Here is a 19024-nt window from a genome sequence, read left to right as displayed (position 1 = left end):
TGGCAGGGCTGGCGGGCCAATGGGGAGAGAGCTGCCTTTCCTCTCAGGGAGGAGGCGTTGGGAGGCGATTGGTTGCGTAAAGAGGGAAAAGGGGCGGGGCGAGGGGAAAGGGAAGAAGAGCGCATGCGCAGAAATCAGACATGCTGAGGGGGTCTTAGGAGGAGGATGTCCGTGCTGAAGCTGCAGGGGGCGCTGTTTTGGCGGGCAGGTGAGGCCTTTATTTTACCTCAGGAAAAGCCTAGGCCTCAGGAACACTCTAGGCCTCAAAACTTTTACCTCAGAAACACCTCTCAATGGCCAGGCATGGGCCAACTTGGGCCTTCCCTCCAGGCGTTTTGGACTTCAACTCCCAGAATTCCTAGCAGCCGGTAGGCTGCTAGGAATTCTGGGAGTTGAAGTCCAAAACGCCTGGAGGGAAGGCCCAAGTTGGCCCATGCCTGCCTTGGCCTCTCAAAGCCTGTTAACCCATTTCCTTCCCTTGATTTTGTCTTATATTCCTATTTATGTATTTATTTTATATTTATATATATATATATATATATATGTATTTATTTTACATTATTTTTAATATGGGTATTTATTGTGTATTTTATTTATTTGTCTTGCATTGTAGTATTTATCTTTATTTTTTTTACATTTATATTCATTTTATCAGTCACCTCGTGTTTACAATATTTATATGGTGCACCTTACCCAGTCTACTTTTACAACCTCTCCGTATTTTTATTAGTTCTTGTCATTTGTTTTTATTGGCTAACGTTTACATTTTTATAATTCTATTGTTGTATTTTATATTGCTATTGTTTTTATTCAGGCTTGGCCCCATGTAAGCCGCCCTGAGTCCCCTTCGGGGAGATAGCAGCGGGGTAGAAAAATAAAGTTATTGTTTTTATTTTATTTTATTTTATTTATTTATTTATTTATTTGCGACATTTATATACCGCCCTTCTCACCCCGAAGGGGACTCAGGGCGGTTTACAAGTATATATACATACAATATATTATATTATACAACTATATCGCAATATTATTAGTAATATTGCATGTAATATAAATATACAATTATAATAGTCAATTATAATTATTATTACATTGTATTACATCATAATATTATTATTAATATTACATGTATATACAATATTATTATATATCATTATATCATTAAATTGATACAGGAGACATTATTGTTATTATTATTATAAGTTGTTATTATTATTATTATGTATTCATTTTTGTATTATTTTCCTTTTGTTTATTTTATCTTGTTTGTATTTATTCATTTAGTCTATATTTTATATTTTATTTCATTTGATTAAGCATATTATTCTATTTATATTCTATTTCTTGTTCGTGTATGTTTTAGTATTTGTTGTATGTTTTATTTAATCGTTTAGTATTTATTTTATATTTAATTTAATTATTTTTATTATTATATCTTTATGAGTGTGTTTTAGTACAGTCGAATCTCACTTATCCAACACTCGCTTATCCAACGTTCTGGATTATTCAACGCATTTTTGTAGTCAATGTTTTCAATATATCATGATATTTTGGTAGTAAATTCGTAAATACAGTAATTACAACATAACATTACTGCATATTGAACTACTTTTTCTATCAAATTTGTTGTATAACATGATGTTTTGGTGCTTAATTTGTAAAATCATAGCCTAATTTGATGTTTAATAGGCTTCTCCTTAATCCCTCCTTATTATCCAAGATATTTGCTTATCCAACGTTCTGCCGGCCCGTTTATGTTGGATAAGTGAGACTCTACTGTATGTATTTATTTTACATTATTTTTATATGAATATTTATTGTACATCTTGGTTATTCATTTTAGTGTTTATTATATTTATTCTATATTTTATTTACATTTTATTCATTTTATATGTATGTCTTCATTTCTGTATTACAGTAGAATCTCACTTCTCCAAGCCTCGCTTATCCAAGGTTCTGGATTATCCAAGCCATTTTTGTAGTCAGTGTTTTCAATATATCGTGATATTTTGGTGCTAAATTCATAAATACAGTAATTACAACATAACATTACTGCGTATTGAACTACTTTTTCTGTCAAATTTGTTGTATAACATGATGTTTTTGTGCATAATCATAACCTAATTTGATGTTTAATAGGCTTTTCCTTAATCTCTCCTTATTATCCAACATAAAAATAATGTAAAATACAGTAGAGTCTCGCTTATCCAACGTAAACGGGCCGGCAGAACGTTGGATAAGCGAGACTCTACTGTATTTTACATTATTTTTATATGAGTACTATCTGTGCCCGGCCACACGTTGCTGTGGCTAGGACTTAATTTTTCTTTTCTTTTTGTTGTATGAACGTAGAGGCGTGGATGAGAGGTTGTGCTGTCAGTTTTCGAGGTTGTGGGGCATTTAGTTTAGTTGTTTTGTCTGGTGCCATGATTCCATTACCCTTTTATATATATAGATTTATTGTGCATTTTATTTATTTGTATTTTTATTCATTTTAGTATTTATTACATATTTCAGTTACAATTTTATTCATTTTAGTATTTATTTTATATTTTACTTATTTTAATTGTTTATTAAATATTTTGGTCTAGATCTGTCATCAGTGGGGATCACATGGCCCCCTCCCCCAAACCCCACCAGTATTCAAAGTTGGGCAAAGTGGGTGAACTATAACTCCCAACCTCTAAGGTCAATCCCCTCCAAACCCTGCCAGTATCCAAAGTTGGGCATGTCGGGTATACGTGCCAAATTAGGCCAAGAAACATCGTCTGTTGAGTACACAATGCTCTCTGGATGTGAGCAAATTACAACTCCCAACCATTAAAGCCAATCCCCGCCAATATTCAAAACCCTTTTTGTTTCTGTTCTCTCCCAGAAACTCTATGGATCGGGCTGAGAAAGTATTCCTCAGCAAAGGTGAAGGAAGAAGCCAGGAAAAGATGGGTACTGGAACAGGCAGAGCTCTTGGAAGGTAAGTTAATGCCATGTCAAAATATTATTATTATTATTATTATTATTATTATTATTATTATTATTATTATTGAGTTGACGAAGCAAGAAGCTGCCTTTGCTCCCTTGCTTCATGGAAGCCTTGGCTTAGGCCATATCAAATTATTATTATTATTATTATTATTATTATTATTATTATTATTAGCTGTGCCCGGCCATGCGTTGCTGTGGCGAAGTCTGGTGGTCTGGGAAATAAAGCATTGAGGAATTGGTGGTATTTAAGGTAAAGGGTAAAGGTTTTCCCCTGACATTAAGTCCAGTCATGTCTGACTCTGGGGGTTGGTGCTCATCTCCATTTCTAAGCCGAAGAGCCAGCGTTGTCCTTAGACTCCTCCAAGGTCATGTGGGATGACTGCATGGAGCGACGTTACCTTCCCGCCAGAGCAGTACCTATTGATGCACTCACATTTGCATGTTTTTGAACTTCTGGGTTGGCAGAAGCTGGGGCTAACAGTGGGGGCTCTCTCCGCTCCCCCAATTCAAACCTGCGGCCTTTCAGTCCAGAAGTTCAGCAGCTCAGTGCTTTAACATGCTGCGCCATCAGGGGATATTATTTATTAAAGGTTGTGAATATACAATATTTCTGATTGTTTTTTTTTTGTCTGTTGGAGGCAAGTATGAATGCTGCAATTAGGAAAAATGATTAGGATGTAATTGCCTTGCAGCTTTAAAGCCTGGCTGTTTCCTCCCTGAGTGAATTTTTTGTTGGGAGGTGTTAGCTGGCCCTGATTGTTTCCTGTCTGGAATTCCCTTGTTTTCAGAGTGGTGTTGTTTGCGATATTTTATGTGCTTCTACTGTCTGTGGCCCTGAGAAAACAGAGGATTTTCCAGACTTTGATGATGGGAATACTTTGTTGGGAGGTGTTAGCTGGCCCTGATTGTTTCCTGTCTGGAATTCCCTTGTTTTCAGAGTGGTGTTGTTTGCGATATTTTATGTGCTTCTACTGTCTGTGGCCCTGAGAAAACATAGGATTTGCCAGACTTTGTTGGGAGGTGTTAGCTGGCCCTGATTATTTCCTATGTGGAATTCCCCTGTTTATTTACTGTCCTGGTTTTAGAGATTATATTGTTCTGCATTATTCTATCCCAGTAATTATTTCATATTAAAGTAGAATCTCACTTATCCAACATTCGCTTATACAATGTTCTGGATTATCCAGCGCAGTCTGCCTTTTCATAATCAATGTTTTTGTAGTCAGTGTTTTAAATTCATTGTGATATTTTAGTGGTAAATTTGTAAATACAGTACAGTAGAGTCTCACTTATCCAACATAAACGGGCCGGCAGAACATTGGATAAGCGAGTGTTGGATAAGTGAGACTACTGCATAATGATAATCTTATATTATCCTCTTAGAACTGGATTATATGAGGCTCCTTCTTCACAGCTGTATAAAATGCACACTGAAGTGGATTATATGGTAGTGTGGAGTCAAGATAATCCAGTGCAAAGCAGATAATATAAGATTATAAATGGGTTATATAGCTGTGTGGAAGGGCCTTGAGTCTACACTGCCATATAATCCAGTGCAAATTAGATAATCTGTGGAAGAAGCCTAAGTGAGGCCTAAATCTGCCTGTCCCCTAACTGAACCTTGGCTGTCCTTTGGCTGAATTGGTTGCTAGGCGACCAAGTGGGCAGAGATTAGCCCTCTAAACTGGCAACAATTGGATAAAAAAAATATTGCTCTCCCTCTAATTAGGACTTTATTTTTCTTTTCTTTTTGTTGTATCAACCTAGAGGCATGGATGATGGGTTGTGTTGTCAAATTTCGAGGTTGGGGGGCCTGTACTTTTGTTGTTTTGTGAGTTGCCGTGATGCCATCACTCTTTTATATATATAGATTATTATCATTATTGAGTTGAGGAAGCAAGAAGCTACCTTTGCTCCCTTGCTTCATGGAAGCCTTGGCTTAGATTGCACTAGAAAGCTGCGTGTGTGCTTGACTCCTGGAGTTAAAGGTTAGCTGCTTTGTTGGGGGCAACAGACAGCTATGTGTTTCTTTTGAAGGTGAGTCTAGGTACACTTTGTTTTGAAGATGCGGCTAGCTAGCACTTGATTGAGAGTTTGTTTCCTAAGTACTTAAACCAGTGGTTAAGTCAGTGGTTGTTCTGTGATGCCAGCAGTTAATTGAGTGTTTATTTTCTGGGTTTTTTTAAGGTTAATGGTATTTAAGCCAGAGTAACACACACGCCAAATCACATATTCACTAACACACATCTTTACAATACATACAAAAAACAAAACAAATGGAAAGTGGTTAGCAGTCTGCACATAACTTGCACGCACATTAACTAACTCTAAAAGGATCCTACTTGGTAACCTCACTCAACAACAAAACGTTCCCATCACCTGCACAAGCTGTGGCATGTTCATCTTCTTCACACAACATATCTATAATATGTATATAAATATATTATATTAGCATAGCACGATATAAGCATTGTATACTACTATATTGTACTCTACCACAATACTGCAATATTACTGTATATACTCGAGTATAAGCCTAGTTTTTCAGTCTTTTTTTTAAGACTGAAAAAGTCCCCCTCAGCTTATACTCTGGTTGGCTTATATTTGGGTCAGCTTATACTTGAGAATATATGGTACATTTATTTTCTCTATCATTATTGGTATTATTACATTTATTATTTTTCTCTATTATTGTTGCTACTATTACATTTATTTTACTCTATTTTTTATTGTTATTAATACATTTATTATTTCATTCTGATCTTATTATTATTATTACATTTATTATTTTACTCTATTTATTATTACATGTATTATTTTACTCTATTATTATTAAAAGGATACATAAGCACATTTACATTGAAGAAGATGAGAATAATCAGAGTTGGGCAGTCTTATCTTAAATTTGAGCTTTATGTAAATATTCAAAAACATTTAACCTACTGATGCCTCAATTAATATAATTTTATTGGTATCTATTTTTATTTCTGAAATTTACCACCCTTGGCTTATACTGGAATCAATGTTTTCCCAGTTTTTTGTGGTAAAATTAGGTGCCTCGGCTTATATTCGGATCGACTTATACTCGAGTATATAAGGTACTAGCTTGGCGACCCGGCGATGCCCGGGTCATTTGAGAAAGGCCTTGTTTGCCTGTGTTCCAAGTGCAGCCTATATCCAATGTCAGCTGGGTTCAGTGGGTGCGGGTGAGCTCCAACTCCCATATGCAAGTCCCATCGTCCAGTATCCACCCCCCTCCAAACAGAGCCAGTATGTAGAATAGGCCATGAGGGCTCCATGTAGCATGTTTGGTCTTGATCAGTCATTTGTGTGGGTCGCGGTGCTCTCAGGAAGTGAGTGAAGGTATTGGAAGTCCCATCGTCCTCCAAACTGCACCTGGGTGTAGAGTGAGTCATGGGTGTTGTTTGTTTGAAGTTTGGTCTTGATGAGACATTGATGGGGGTGACAGTGGTCTCGGGAAGTGAATGAATATACTACAAGTCCCATCATCCAAGGTCCAAGCTCTTTCAAATCTCACCAAGATGTAGAGTGGGCCATGGTGGCTCTATGTGCCAAGTTTGGTCTTGATCAGTCATTGGTGGGGGTCACAGTAGTCCCAGGAAGTGAGTGAAGATAGTGCAAGTCCCCTCATCCACGGTCCCTCTTCCCCCAAACTGCACCAGGATGTAAAGTGGGCTACCCTGCACCTGCGTGTCAAGTTTGATACAGTTTTGTCATTCATGGGCATCACAGTGGTTTGTGGGAGGTGAATGGGATGAATGTACTGCAAATCCCATAATCCTTGGTCCACCCTCTGTCAAACTGCTGCAGCATGTGAAGTGTGTCATTTGGGATCTGTGTGCCTGGATTGGTTCAGTTGTGTGATTTGTGGCAGTTGCTGTGGTCTCAAGAAGTGAGGGAAGGTACTGCAAATCCCATCATCCTTGGTCCATCCTGCCCCAATATACATCAGGACGTAAAGGGGTCGACAGGAGTTCTGTGTGCCAAGTTTGGTCCATTTCTATCATTGGTGGGCATTGCAGTCGTCTGTGGGAGTTAAAGTGTTTGAAAGTACTGCAAATCCCATCATCTGTAGTCCATCCTCCCCCAAATGGCAGCAGGTCATAAAGTGCATCGTGGGGATGAAGTGGGCCAAGTTTGGTGCAGATCCGTCATTCCTGTTGGTCTCAGTGGCCTGGGATAGTGGCGGCCAATCAAATCGCGAGCACATATTCCGCCAGGCCAATCAAAACGCTGATACATACTCCGATTTCACTTTTATTATATATATAGATATAGATATAGATTGGTAATATTACATGTAATCTATATATATATATATAAAAGAGTGATGGCATCACGGCGACCCACAAAACAACAAAATTACAAGCCCCCCAACCTCGAAATTTGACAACACAACCCATCATCCACGCCTCTAGGTTGATACAACAAAAAGAAAAGAAAAATAAAGTCCTAATTAGAGGGAGAGAAATAATTGTTTTTATCCAAATGCTGCCACTTAGAAGGCTAAGCTCCGCCCACTTGGTCTCCTAGCAACCCACTGAGCCCAGTGTTAATAAAAGAATAAAAAATAAAATAAATACAAATAATACAATAAAAAAAATCAATACAATAAAATACTACAACAAAATAACTAAAAATAATACAAAACAATAAAATATAATAAATAAAAAAGATAAGTTACAATAAAATTAATTAAAAAAATACAAATAACGTCAAATAAAAATTCCACAACAACTTTTAACCAATACCACCACCACTTTGCCACAGCAACGCGTGGCCGGGCACAGCTGGTATATAATATACAATTAAAATAGTTTATTATTATTATTACTATAAATATTATAGGGTATAACTTCCATCATCTAGGGCCATTCCCACCTTGGAGAGTTCAAGAACAACTGGCTTATATTCCACAGCAATGACCTTTTTGTTTTGTCCCTTTTTTGCAGTGTTGGAGGCTAGAGTGAAGCAACTGCAGACCGAAGTCGGGATGGACACGGTCCCGTTTTCTCGGGTGGAGAAAAGCAGCTTCTTTCAACCCGTCCCTCCCTGGAAAGCTCTAAGCCCGACTCGGACTGAATCAACAGCGACGAGTGGCGAACAAGGCAGTCCTCAACCCAGCCGCTGGATGGAGAAGCTGAACAAGGAGAAGTCCATCAAACACAAGCGCCTGCTGAGGTTAGAAGCCAAACTTGCCAGAGTTTCCTCAAACCCTGGGGTGAAACCTATAAAACCTACTTCCAAACGGACTCAAGGACCTGAGGATCAATTGGAACAACTGAGAAATGCGGGAAGAAAGGCGAAATTGCAACCTCTGGAAAGCGGCAGAGGCCTCCGAGGCCGCAAGAAGGCTGCCGTCATGAGCACCGAAGAGCTCGAAAAGGGCCTCCCGGACCCTCCTTTGCCCCTCGAAGAAGACAACGGGCACCAGCTTGGGAACCTCCAGCTCAGTATCTTGTCCTACATGGACACCTGCCTCTTCCTCCGCCAGCCGGAGAAAGCGCTGCAGTGCCTGGCCTTCTACCACCGCTCCCACGCCCGGAGGAAGCTGCTGGACGTCCGGATGTACAACCTGGTCCTGCACGAATACGCCAAGAAGGTACGTTTCCCACTTGATCGCTCACCGACAGGATTACCCTGTTTACCCGAAACTAATGCTCCCCTTTTGGGGCTAAGTGATCGTGCCAAAAATTAATAATAATAATAATAATAATAATAAAACTTTATTTATACCCCGCCACCATCTCCCCAACGGGGACTCGGGGCGGCTTACATGGGGCCATGCCCAAGACAATACAATAAACCATAACATAATACAATTAAATAATACATTACATAAAATAAACAGTACAACATAAGATCAAAACAGCAATATAACACGAGCGGGCCGCATGAATACTACATTTAAAAACTAGATTAAAAATTAAAACTCTGGGTGAGAAAGGGATCAGAATAAAACCTCGAGGGACGGGACATCAGATAGTGAACCAGTCTAGAGGATAAATATCGGGGGGGAGTAGCATAGAACATTTACTCTCCGAAAGCACACCGGAAGAGCCATGTTTTTAAATCTTTCCTGAAGGCTAAAAGGGTGGGGGCTTGCCTGATTTCAATGGGCAGCGAGTTCCACAAGCGATTATTACTCATATTAATATTATTAGGGCTGGGTGGCCGTCTGCCTGGGTTGTTTTGATTGTGCTTTCTCTGCATGATAATCTATATATATAAAAGAGTGACGGCATCAGGGCAGCGGACAAAACAACAAAACTACAGGCCCCCCAACCTCGAAATTTGACAACACAACCCATCATTCACGGCTCTAGGTTGATACAACAAAAAGAAAAGAAAAATAAAGTCCTAATTACAGGGAGAGGAATAATAGTTTTTATCCAATTGCTGCCAGTTTGAAGGCTAAGATCTGCCCACTTGGTCTCCTAGCAACCTACTCAGTCCAGGGGACAGGCACAGTTAGGCCTCACTTAGGTCTCTTCCACAGATTATCAGATTGTAACTGGATTATATGGCAGTGTAGACTCAAGGCCCTTCCACACAGCTATATAACCCATTTAGAATCTTATATTATCTGCTTTGAACTGGATTATCTTGACTCCACACTGCCATATAATCCACTTCAGTGTGCATACTAAACATAAAGACAACCATACAACAGGCATTCAATACCACCACTACCTCAACAATTTCTCACCAACACCACCAGACAACGTCACAGCAACGCGTGGCCGGGCACAGCTAGTAATATTATAATGTAATGCAATATAATAATAATGATAATAATTTATTTATTTATTTACAACATTTATATTCCGCCCTTCTCACCCCGAAGGGGACTCAGGGCGGATCACATTACACATAGAGACAAACATTCAATGCCTTTTAACATAGAACAAAGACAAGACAAACATAGGCTCCGAGCGGGCCTCGAACTCATGACCTCCTGGTCAGAGTGATTCATTGCAGCTGGCTTGCTCTCCCACCTGCGCCACAGCCCGCCTGCGCCACAGTATTATATATTGTATTATATAATACAATAAAATGATAATAGACTATTATAATTGTATATTAGATATTGCATGTAATATTACTAATACAGTAGTGTCTCACTTATCCAAGTCTCGCTTATCCAAGCCTCTGGATAATCCAAGCCATTTTTGTAGTCAATGTTTTCAATATTTTTTGGTGCTAAATTTGTAAATACAGTAATTACAACAGAACATTACTGCATATTGAACTACCTTTTCTGTCAAATTTGTTGTATAACATGATGTTTGGGTGCTTAATTTGTAAAATCATAACCTAATTTGGTGTTTAATAGGCTTCTCCTTAATCTCTCCTTGTTATCCAACCTATTCGCTTATCCAACGTTCTGCCGGCCCGTTTATGTTGGATAAGTGAGACTCTACTGTATATTTATTTATTATTTATTAGCAACATTTGTATCCCGCCCTTCTCACCCCGAAGGGGACTCAGGGTGGTTTACAAGTATATAGACATACAATATATTATATTATATGACTATATTGCAATATTATTAGTAATATTACTAATAATATTACTAATAATATTGCAGCATAGTGGTATAGTACAATATAGTAATATATCATGCTTATATTGTTCTATACCAATAATATAATATATTGTATGTACCTATAACTTGTAAGCCGCCCTGAGTTCCCTTCGGGGTGAGAAGGGCGGGATATACATGTCGCTAATAAATAATACATAAATGAAGGCAGAATGAAGGGGGCTGGACTAGATGGCCTTTAGAGGTCCCTTCCAACTCTAGGATTCTATTAAAGGAGTCTTAGTCGATCACGAGTCAATAGTGTGATGCTGCATCTGAAAAGGCCAATGCCATGCTAGGCTGTGTCAATAGGAGAAGCCTGAGAGAAGGCGAAAGGGAACTGACATGACACTTTACCTCGGCTGTACAATGTTTAGTATTGTCTTTTGTTTACATATTTTTTTTGTTTATATAGGCATTGAATGTTTGAATGTTGTTATTATTCTTAAGTTATTGTTAATACCATATTGTTTTTGTTGACCCTACTTTTCCACTTACAGAGCTAGTTTACTGTTTTTCTTTGAAATACGGTAAATATTGAAAAACCTTTAACCTACTGATGCCTCAATATAATTTCATTGGGATCTATTTTCATTTTGAAGTTCACCAGTAGCTGCTGCATTTTCCACCCTCGTCTTATACTCGAGTTAATAAGTTTTCCCAGTTTTATGTGGTAAAATTAGGTGCCTCGGCTTATATTAGGGTTGGCTTATACTCGAGTATATATACGGTACATAAAATATTGATAATAATATTATAATGTAATGCAATATAATACTAATAAAGTAATACAATATAAATAGGAGCTCATGAAGTAGCTTCCCCATCGGCTTTGGCTCAGCACTAACACACATTCTATAATAATAATAATAATTATTATTATTATTTATTTGTACCCCACCCTATCTCCCCATGGGGACTCAGGCCAACTTCCAACATAGTAACAGGCCTATATAAACAATGCAGAGCTAGATATAGATCTATAATTATATATACTAATTTCACATATGCATTTCCCCCTGAAACGTTTGCAAATCCTCTCTCTATATATGTGCATTTCCCTCCAGCAATATTTGCAAGCCCTAAATATTTATGTTTATATCTATCTAGAAATCTGTGTGTGTATGTGTGTATTTTCCCTGCAATATTTGCAAACCCTACATATCTGAATTCATATATATCTAGACATCTCTCTCTCTCTCTCTCTCTCTCTCTCTCTCTCTCTCTCTCTCTATATATATATATATATATATATATATATATATAATTATATCTGTATAGGATTTGCAAAGGCTTGCAAACATATGAGCTGAAAATTGATGTATAAAATAATGCATACACACAGATACAGATATACATGTACATTGAAATCTCTAGATATCTATATGTTTATAGGATTTGAAAGATTTGCAAACATGAGGGGAAAATTCATATATAAAATGAATGTATATAGATATATACAAAGGTACATAGGGATTGCAAAGGCTTGCAGGGGGAAATGCCTACATATCTGTAGCAGAGATTAACAAATATTTCAGGGAAAAATCTATATATATAAAAGAGTGATGGCATCAGGGCAGCGGACAAAACAACAAAACTACAGGCCCCCCAACCTCGAAATTTGACAACACAACCCATCATTCACGGCTCTAGGTTGATACAACAAAAAGAAAAGAAAAATAAAGTCCTAATTACAGGGAAAGTAATAATAGTTTTTATCCAATTGCTGCCAGTTTGAAGGCTAAGCTCCGCCCACTTGGTCTCCTAGCAACCTACTCAGCCCAGGGGACAGGCACAGTTAGGCCTCACTTAGGCCTCTTCCACAGATTATCAGATTTTAACTGGATTATATGGCAGTGTAGACTCAAGGCCCTTCCACACAGCTATATAACCCATTTAGAATCTTATATTATCTGCTTTGAACTGGATTCTCTTGAGTCCACACTGCCATATAATCCACTTCAGTATGCATACTGAAAATAAAGGCAACCATACAACAGACATTCAATACCACCACTACCTCAACCATTTCTCACCAACACCACTAGACAACGCCACAGCAACGCATGGCAGGGCACAGCTAGTGCTTCTATAAGATTAATGGGTGTATATATATTCTTCTTCCTGACTTACAAGGGCTTCTTTCCCTTTTCAAAACATTCCCTTGGTTAAGAGCGAGGGAGGCTTTGGAAAAGAAAACACTGATAAGGGAGGGTAAGATGAGAGATAAATATATCATATATTGCAAGCAACCGCCTCCAAGTTTCGTTATAAGCGGGGGAGGCTTTTTCAGCTCATAAATAAGGCTTATCTTCGAGTATATATGGGGTATATACAATATATTATTTATAGAAGGAATCCTAATGTTATGACCAAACGGCAGAGTGCACTTTTTGCTTCTTCAAATTATATTTTGCAGCTTTTATTTTTTTGTTTTGGGGTTTTGAAAATTATTTTTCTTCCTCCTGGCAGCGCACGTTGTCCAAAGTCGGCTCGCTTTTCCGCCTGATGGAGGAGTCTGGCGTGAAACCCAACCAGGACTCCTATATCGCTGCGCTGAGCTGCATGGGCCGGTCCAACGTGCATCCCAACATCGTTGCCAGGTAACATTTCTGTCCATCATTATCCAGATGTTTAAAAGGAAGAAATGAGGAACAGAGAGCCAACATTGTGGGTGGGAAACTGCGGTCCCTGCGCCACTCACAGCCCTAATAATAATAATAATAATAATAATAATAATAATAATAATAATAATAATAATAATAATAATAATAAAACCAGTACAAGAAAACCGCACTACAAACTAGAGCTGACAGCTGGCACAACAAAACATTGCATGGAAAGTTCCTTGACAAAATTGAAGGAAAAGCTGATAAGGAGAAGACCTGGCTCTGGCTCACAAATGGGACCCAGAAGAAGGAGACAGAAGGCCTGATCCTTGCAGCCCAGGAGCAAGACATCAGGACAAAGGCCATTCAGGCCAAGATTGAAAAATCAGCTGATGACCCAAAATGCAGACTGTGCAAGGAAACTGACGAAACCATTGATCATATCCTCAGCTGCTGTAAGAAAATCGCACAGACAGACTACAAACAGAGGCACAACTATGTGGCCCAAATGATTCATTGGAACTTATGCCTCAAATCCCACCTCCCAGCAGGAAAGAACTGGTGGGATCACAAACCTGCAAAAGTTTTGGAAAATGAGCACGCAAAGATACTGTGGGACTTCCGAATCCAGACTGACAAAGTTCTGGAACACAACACACCAGACATCACAGTTGTGGAAAAGAACAAGGTTTGGATCATGGATGTCGCCATCCCAGGTGACAGTCGCATAGATGAAAAACAACAGGAAAAACTCAGCCGCTCTCAGGACCTCAAGATTGAACTTCAAAGACTCTGGCAGAAACCAGTACAGGTGGTCCCGGTGGTGATGGGCACACTGGGTGCTGTGCCAAAAGCCGGCATCTCAGCCGGCATTTGGAAACAATAGACATTGACAAAATCACCATCTGTCAACTGCAAAAGGCCACCCTACTGGGATCTGCACGCATCATCAGAAAATACATCACACAGTCCTAGACACTTGGGAAGTGTTCGACTTGGGGTTTTGCGAAACGAAATCCAGCATGTCTATCTTGTTTGCTGTGCCATACAACGTCGTTGTGTTGATAATAATAATAATAATAATAATAATAATAATAATAATAATAATAATAGACTCCTGACTCCGTATCTTCTTCTGCAGATGCCTCCAGCAACTTGAAGAAGACGGCTTCCGCCCGGAGGAGCTTTTCCAAAACTACATGAGGGAGGGAGACGAAGTGGAGATGGCCCTGGAAGGCATCCGGAAGGCCAGGCCAGGCTTCCAGCTCCCGCCGCGTCCCCGAGAAGCGGAAATCTGCACCATTCCTCTGCTCCAGGACTTCTACAAGAAGGTAAAACAAAGAGGGCCTTTTTGATGCAAACGCTAAATCCCTTACCAAAATAATAATAATAATTATCATTATCATTATTATTATTATTTACTAGCTGTGCCCGGCCACGCGTTGCTGTGGCTTAGTCTGGTGGTGTTGGTCAGTCTACATTAGGTTGTATTTATGCTGTGACCTCCACCTTCTTTATACTCACATTAGTAGTAGTATTTGAAGTCTGTTACCTTCTTCAATTTTTGTGTTGATTGATAATTGGTTGAGATCCCTGTTGTCTTTGGTTTGTTGTTAGTTGTAATGTCTGATTCTGCTGAGTGCGGTTTACATTTCTATTGTGGTACAATAATTTTTTTTGGTTTTGCCTGTGTAGGTGTTTATTATTGTTGTTGTTGTAGTGGTCATGAAGGTTGGATAAGTTAGATGTTACTGTATTGTTTTTTGGAGGCCCAGTGTAGCACTGACTGGCCTCTCAGCCTCAGTGCCTGGCTGTTTCTTGCCTGTGATGGTGTTGATTCTTATTGTTGTTGTTGTTGTCATTGTTATTATTGTAATTGTTTTTTTGGAGGCCAAGTGTGAATGTAGTGATTGGGGAGGTGGATGAGTTGTGTTGTCAAATTTTGTATTTGTGGTTTGTATTTGTGGTGTAGTTGTGTTGTTACAACCGGGAGAAAAGGCTTTTTGTGTTGTGTTGTCAAGTTTTGTATTTCTGGGGTGTTTAGTTGTGTGCCAAGTTTCGTATTTCTGGGGTGTTTAGTTGTGTTGTTATAGTCACGATGCGTTGTTGTGAGTTTTGTGGGTCCTGTGTGGTTTTGTGGTGTGGTTGTGTTGTTACAACTGGGAGGCAAGGCTTTTGCATTGTGTTGCCAAGTTTTGTATTTCTGGGGCGTTTAGTTGTGTTGTTATCGCATGATGCGTTGTTGTGAGTTTTGTGGGTCCGGATTGTGGTTTTGTAGTGTGGTTGTGTTGTTGTAACCCGGAGGCAAGCCTTTTGCATTGTGTTGCCAAATTTCGTATTTCTGGGATGTTTAGTTTTGTTGTTATAGTCACTGCGCAAACAACTTTATCATTTTATATATATAGATTTGGTGTTATTATCATTATATAGATGAATGTTATTATTCTATATATATATATACAAGCCAAGGCACCTAATAGATATTAATAAAATTACATTAATTGAGGCATCAGTAGGTTAAATGTTTTCGAATATTTATATAAAACCGTAATTTAAGATAATAAAAAGGCTTTAATAAGATAAGACTGTCCAAATCTGATTACTTATATACTCAAGTATAAGCCGACCTGAATATAAGCCGGCCCGGACCCTCACTCCAGTATAAGCCAAGGGGAGCTTTTTCAGCTCTAAAAAGGGCTGAAAAACTAGGCTTATACTCGCGTATATAGGGTATTAATTCTTCAGTGTTGTAATGAAATGAACATTTACATCCCTATTCTCTTGGCATCTTGAAAAATGAAGAATATAAAGAAGTACAAAAATTTAATTGAATTCTTCTAAAACCAATATGAACATATTTCTCAGTGTCGTACTTTTTAGGAAATGAAAGTAATAATATTTGTATACTAGCTGTGCCCGGCCACGCATTGCTGTGGCATTGTCTGGTAGTGTTGGTGAGAAATTGTTGAGGTAGTGGTGGTATTGAATGTCTGTTGTATGGTTGTCTTAATGTTTAGTATGCACACTGAAGTGGATTATATGGCAGTGTGGAGTCAAGATAATCCAGTTCAAAGCATATTATATAAGATTATAAATGGGTTATATAGCTGTGTTGGAAGGGCCTTGAGTCTACAGTGCCATATAATCCAGTTAAAATCTGATAATCTGTGGAAGAGGCCTAAGTGAGGCCTAACTGTGTCTGTCCCCTGGGCTGAGTAGGTTGCTAGGAGACCAAGCGGGCGGAGCTTAGCCTTCAAACTGGCAGCAATTGGATAAAAACTATTATTCCTCTCCCTGTAATTAGGACTTTATTTTTCTTTTCTTTTTGTTGTATCAACCTAGAGCCGTGAATGATGGGTTGTGTTGTCAAATTTCGAGGTTGGGGGGCCTGTAGTTTTGTTGTTTTGTCCGCTGCCCTGATGCCATCACTCTTTTATATATATAGACTAGCTGTGCCCGGCCACACGTTGCTGTGGCGAAGTCTGGTGTTCTGGGAAAGAAAGTATTGAGGAATTGGTGGTAGTTAAGGTAAAGAGTAAAGGTTTTCCCCAGACATTAAGTCCAGTCGTGTCTGACTCTGGAGGTTGGTGCTCATCTCCATTTCTAAGCCAAAGAGCCGGCGTTGTCCGTAGACTCCTCCAAGGTCATGTGGGATGACTACATGGAGCGGCGTTACCTTCCCGCCAGAGCAGTACCTATTGATGCACTCACATTTGCATGTTTTCGAACTTCTGGGTTGACAGAAGCTGGAGCTAACAGTGGAGGCTCTCTCCGCTCCCCCAATTCAAACCTGTGGCCTTTCGGTCCAGAAGTTCAGTAGCTCAGCACTTTAACACGCTGCGCCATCAGGGGATATTATTTCCTAAAGATTGTGAATATACAATATTTCTGATTGGGTTTTTTTGTCTGTTGGAGGCAAGTATGAATGCTGCAATTAGGAAAAATGATTAGGATGTAATGGCCTTGCAGCTTTAAAGCCTGGCTGTTTCCTCCCAGAGTGAATTTTTTGTTGGGAGGTGTTAGCTGGCCCTGATTGTTTCCTGTCTGGAATTCCCTTGTTTTAAGAGTGGTGTTGTTTGCGATATTTTATGTGCTTCTACTGTCTGTGGCCCTGAGAAAACAGGATTTGCCAGACTTTGATGATGGGAATACTTTGTTGGGAGGTGTTAGCTGGCCCTGATTGTTTCCTGTGTGGAATTCCCCTGTTTATTTATTGTCCTGGTTTTAGAGATTATATTGTTCTGCATTATTCTATCCCAGTAATTATTTCATATTAAAGAAGAATCTCACTTATCCAACATTCGCTTATACAATGTTCTGGATTATCCAACGCAGTTTGCCTTTTCATAATCAATGTTTTTGTAGTCAGTGTTTTAAATTCATTGTGATATTTTAGTGGTAAATTTGTAAATACAGTACATAAATACTACATAGCATTGCTGCGCATGGAACTACTTTTTCTGTCAAATTTGTTGTATAATATGATGTTTTGGTGCTTAATGTGTATAACGGTTACCTAATTTGATGTTTAATTGGCTTTTCCTGAATCCCTTCTTATTATCCAACATATTCACTTATCCTGCCGGCCTGTTTACGTTGGATAAGTGAGACTCTACTGTATATTGATAATCTTATATTATCTTCTCAGAACTGGATTATATGAGGCCCCTCCTTCACAGCTGTATAAAATGCACACTGAAGTGGATTATATGGTAGTGTGGAGTCAAGATAATCCAGTGCAAAGCAGATAATGTAAGATTATAAATGGGTTATATAGCTGTGTGGAAGGGCCTTGAGTCTACACTGCCATATAATCCAGTGCAAATTAGATAATCTGTGGAAGAAGTCTAAGTGAGGCCTAAATCTGCCTGTCCCCTAACTGAAACCTGGCTGTCCCTTGGTTGCTAGGCAACCAAGTGGGCAGAGATTAGCCCTCTAAACTGGCAGCAATTGGATAAAAAAATTATTGCTCTCCCTGTAATTAGGACTTTATTTTTCTTTTCTTTTTGTTGTATCAACCTTGAGGCGTGGATGATGGGTTGTGTTGTCAAATTTTGAGGTTGGGGGGCCTGTAGTTTTGTTGTTTTGTGAATTGCCGTGATGCCATCACTCTTTTATATATATAGATATATATATATAAAATACTATTCATTATATAGACATTTAATATTGATATTATAATGTAATACAACATAATAATGATAATACACTATTATAATTGTATATTATATACTAATGTAATACTACTAATAATATGGCAGTATAGTGGTACAGTAGAGTCTCACTTATCCAACACTCACTTATCCAACATTCTGGATTATCCAATGCATTTTTGTAGTCAATGTTTTCAATGCATTGTGATATTTTGGTGCTAAATTCGTAAATACAGTAATTACTACATAGCATTACTGCCTATTGAACTACTTTTTCTGCCAAATTTGTTGTATAACATGATGTTTTGGTGCTTAATTTAAGAAATCATAACCTATTTTGATGTTTAATAGGCTTTTTCTTAATCTCTCCTTATTAGCCAACATATTCGCTTATCCAACGTTCTGCTGGCCTGTTTATGTTGGATAAGTGAGACTCTACTGTAGTATTATTATTATTTGTTATTATTCATTATTATTATTTGTACATTATTATTGTTAGTATTACTATTATTTGTTATTATTTGTACATTATTATTGTAAGCATTATTTGTTGTTATTCATTATTTGTACATTATTATTGTTAGTATTACTATTATTTGTTATTATTTGTACATTATTATTGTAAGCATTTGTTGTTATTCATTATTATTATTTGTACATTATTATTGTTAGTA

General features: G+C 38.3%; 1 protein-coding gene across 2 annotated transcripts in view; it reads left to right on the top strand.

Annotated features, from left to right (window-relative positions):
- polrmt (RNA polymerase mitochondrial) overlaps positions 1-19024 on the top strand; it is a 79909-nt gene that overhangs the window by 5292 nt on the left and 55593 nt on the right. The window contains exons 1-5 of one of the 2 annotated variants that reach the window (XM_062960310.1): positions 63-208; positions 2876-2971; positions 7956-8605; positions 13061-13191; positions 14339-14528. In XM_062960310.1, the coding sequence (XP_062816380.1) occupies positions 166-208; positions 2876-2971; positions 7956-8605; positions 13061-13191; positions 14339-14528 (1110 nt within the window). In that variant the 5' untranslated portion in view covers positions 63-165. Of the gene's footprint in view, positions 1-62; positions 209-2875; positions 2972-7955; positions 8606-13060; positions 13192-14338; positions 14529-19024 lie in introns of those variants that run through there. The other variant, XM_062960311.1, reaches the window with a different exon arrangement.

Source organism: Anolis carolinensis, unplaced genomic scaffold (genome assembly GCF_035594765.1).
Source record: "Anolis carolinensis isolate JA03-04 unplaced genomic scaffold, rAnoCar3.1.pri scaffold_7, whole genome shotgun sequence".
NCBI lineage: Eukaryota > Metazoa > Chordata > Lepidosauria > Squamata > Dactyloidae > Anolis > Anolis carolinensis.
The sequence above is the reverse complement of the archived record's forward strand: the minus strand, read 5'-3'. Positions and strand labels throughout refer to the sequence as shown.